This window comes from Carlito syrichta, unplaced genomic scaffold (assembly GCF_000164805.1).
Source record: "Carlito syrichta isolate Samal-C Ts95f unplaced genomic scaffold, Tarsius_syrichta-2.0.1 Scaffold314861, whole genome shotgun sequence".
NCBI lineage: Eukaryota > Metazoa > Chordata > Mammalia > Primates > Tarsiidae > Carlito > Carlito syrichta.
The window spans coordinates 168481-168986 of record NW_007258957.1 but is presented as its reverse complement, the minus strand read 5'-3'; the positions used below and the strand labels follow the sequence as shown (position 1 = coordinate 168986).

Below are 506 nucleotides of genomic sequence, written 5' to 3'. Positions count from 1 at the left end.
GGCGTGTGCCCGGGCTGGGAGGAGGAGACGTCCCGCGCAGGGGCGACCCCGGGGGCCGCGGCGCCCGCGTCTCCGGCCTCCCACTCGTAGCCCCTCTGCGCCAGCTTATAGTGGATGTACTTCCTCACTATCTCCCGGTTATCATACCCTGTTCTCCCGGCGTGCGCCATCCTTCCCCCGAGGCAGAGCAGCCGGGTACCAGCGGCACCTCTCGCCCCCGCTCCCACCCCACGGCCCCCAAAGAAAGAAGGATAGTTATAATCCAGCTCTTTTATTGGATGTGCTTTGCATTCTTGGACGAGGGGGTGTCTTCAGTCACGCGGAACACTGGACTCTGGTGTTTCCCCCTTGGCGTGAGATGCAGGGAATTTTTATTCAAATTCCTTTCGGATCTTTATTTCATGAGGCACATTATTAGTAGTAGGTATTGTTAATATCAGTCTACTTCCTCCGTGATGCTGAAAGGTTAAAAAACAAAAACAACAACAAAAACCTAGTAAGTCAAA

At 54.5% G+C, this 506-nt stretch overlaps 1 protein-coding gene across 1 annotated transcript in view; it reads right to left on the bottom strand.

Moving 5' to 3' along the window:
* Nucleotides 1-265, bottom strand: part of BCL2 (BCL2, apoptosis regulator) — a 2112-nt gene extending 1847 nt beyond the window's left edge. The window contains exon 1 of the mRNA XM_021705967.1: nucleotides 4-265. Coding sequence (XP_021561642.1) covers nucleotides 4-170 — 167 coding nt within the window. The 5' untranslated portion in view covers nucleotides 171-265. The remainder of the gene's footprint in view (nucleotides 1-3) is intronic.
* Between the last annotated feature and the right edge of the window lie 241 nt (nucleotides 266-506).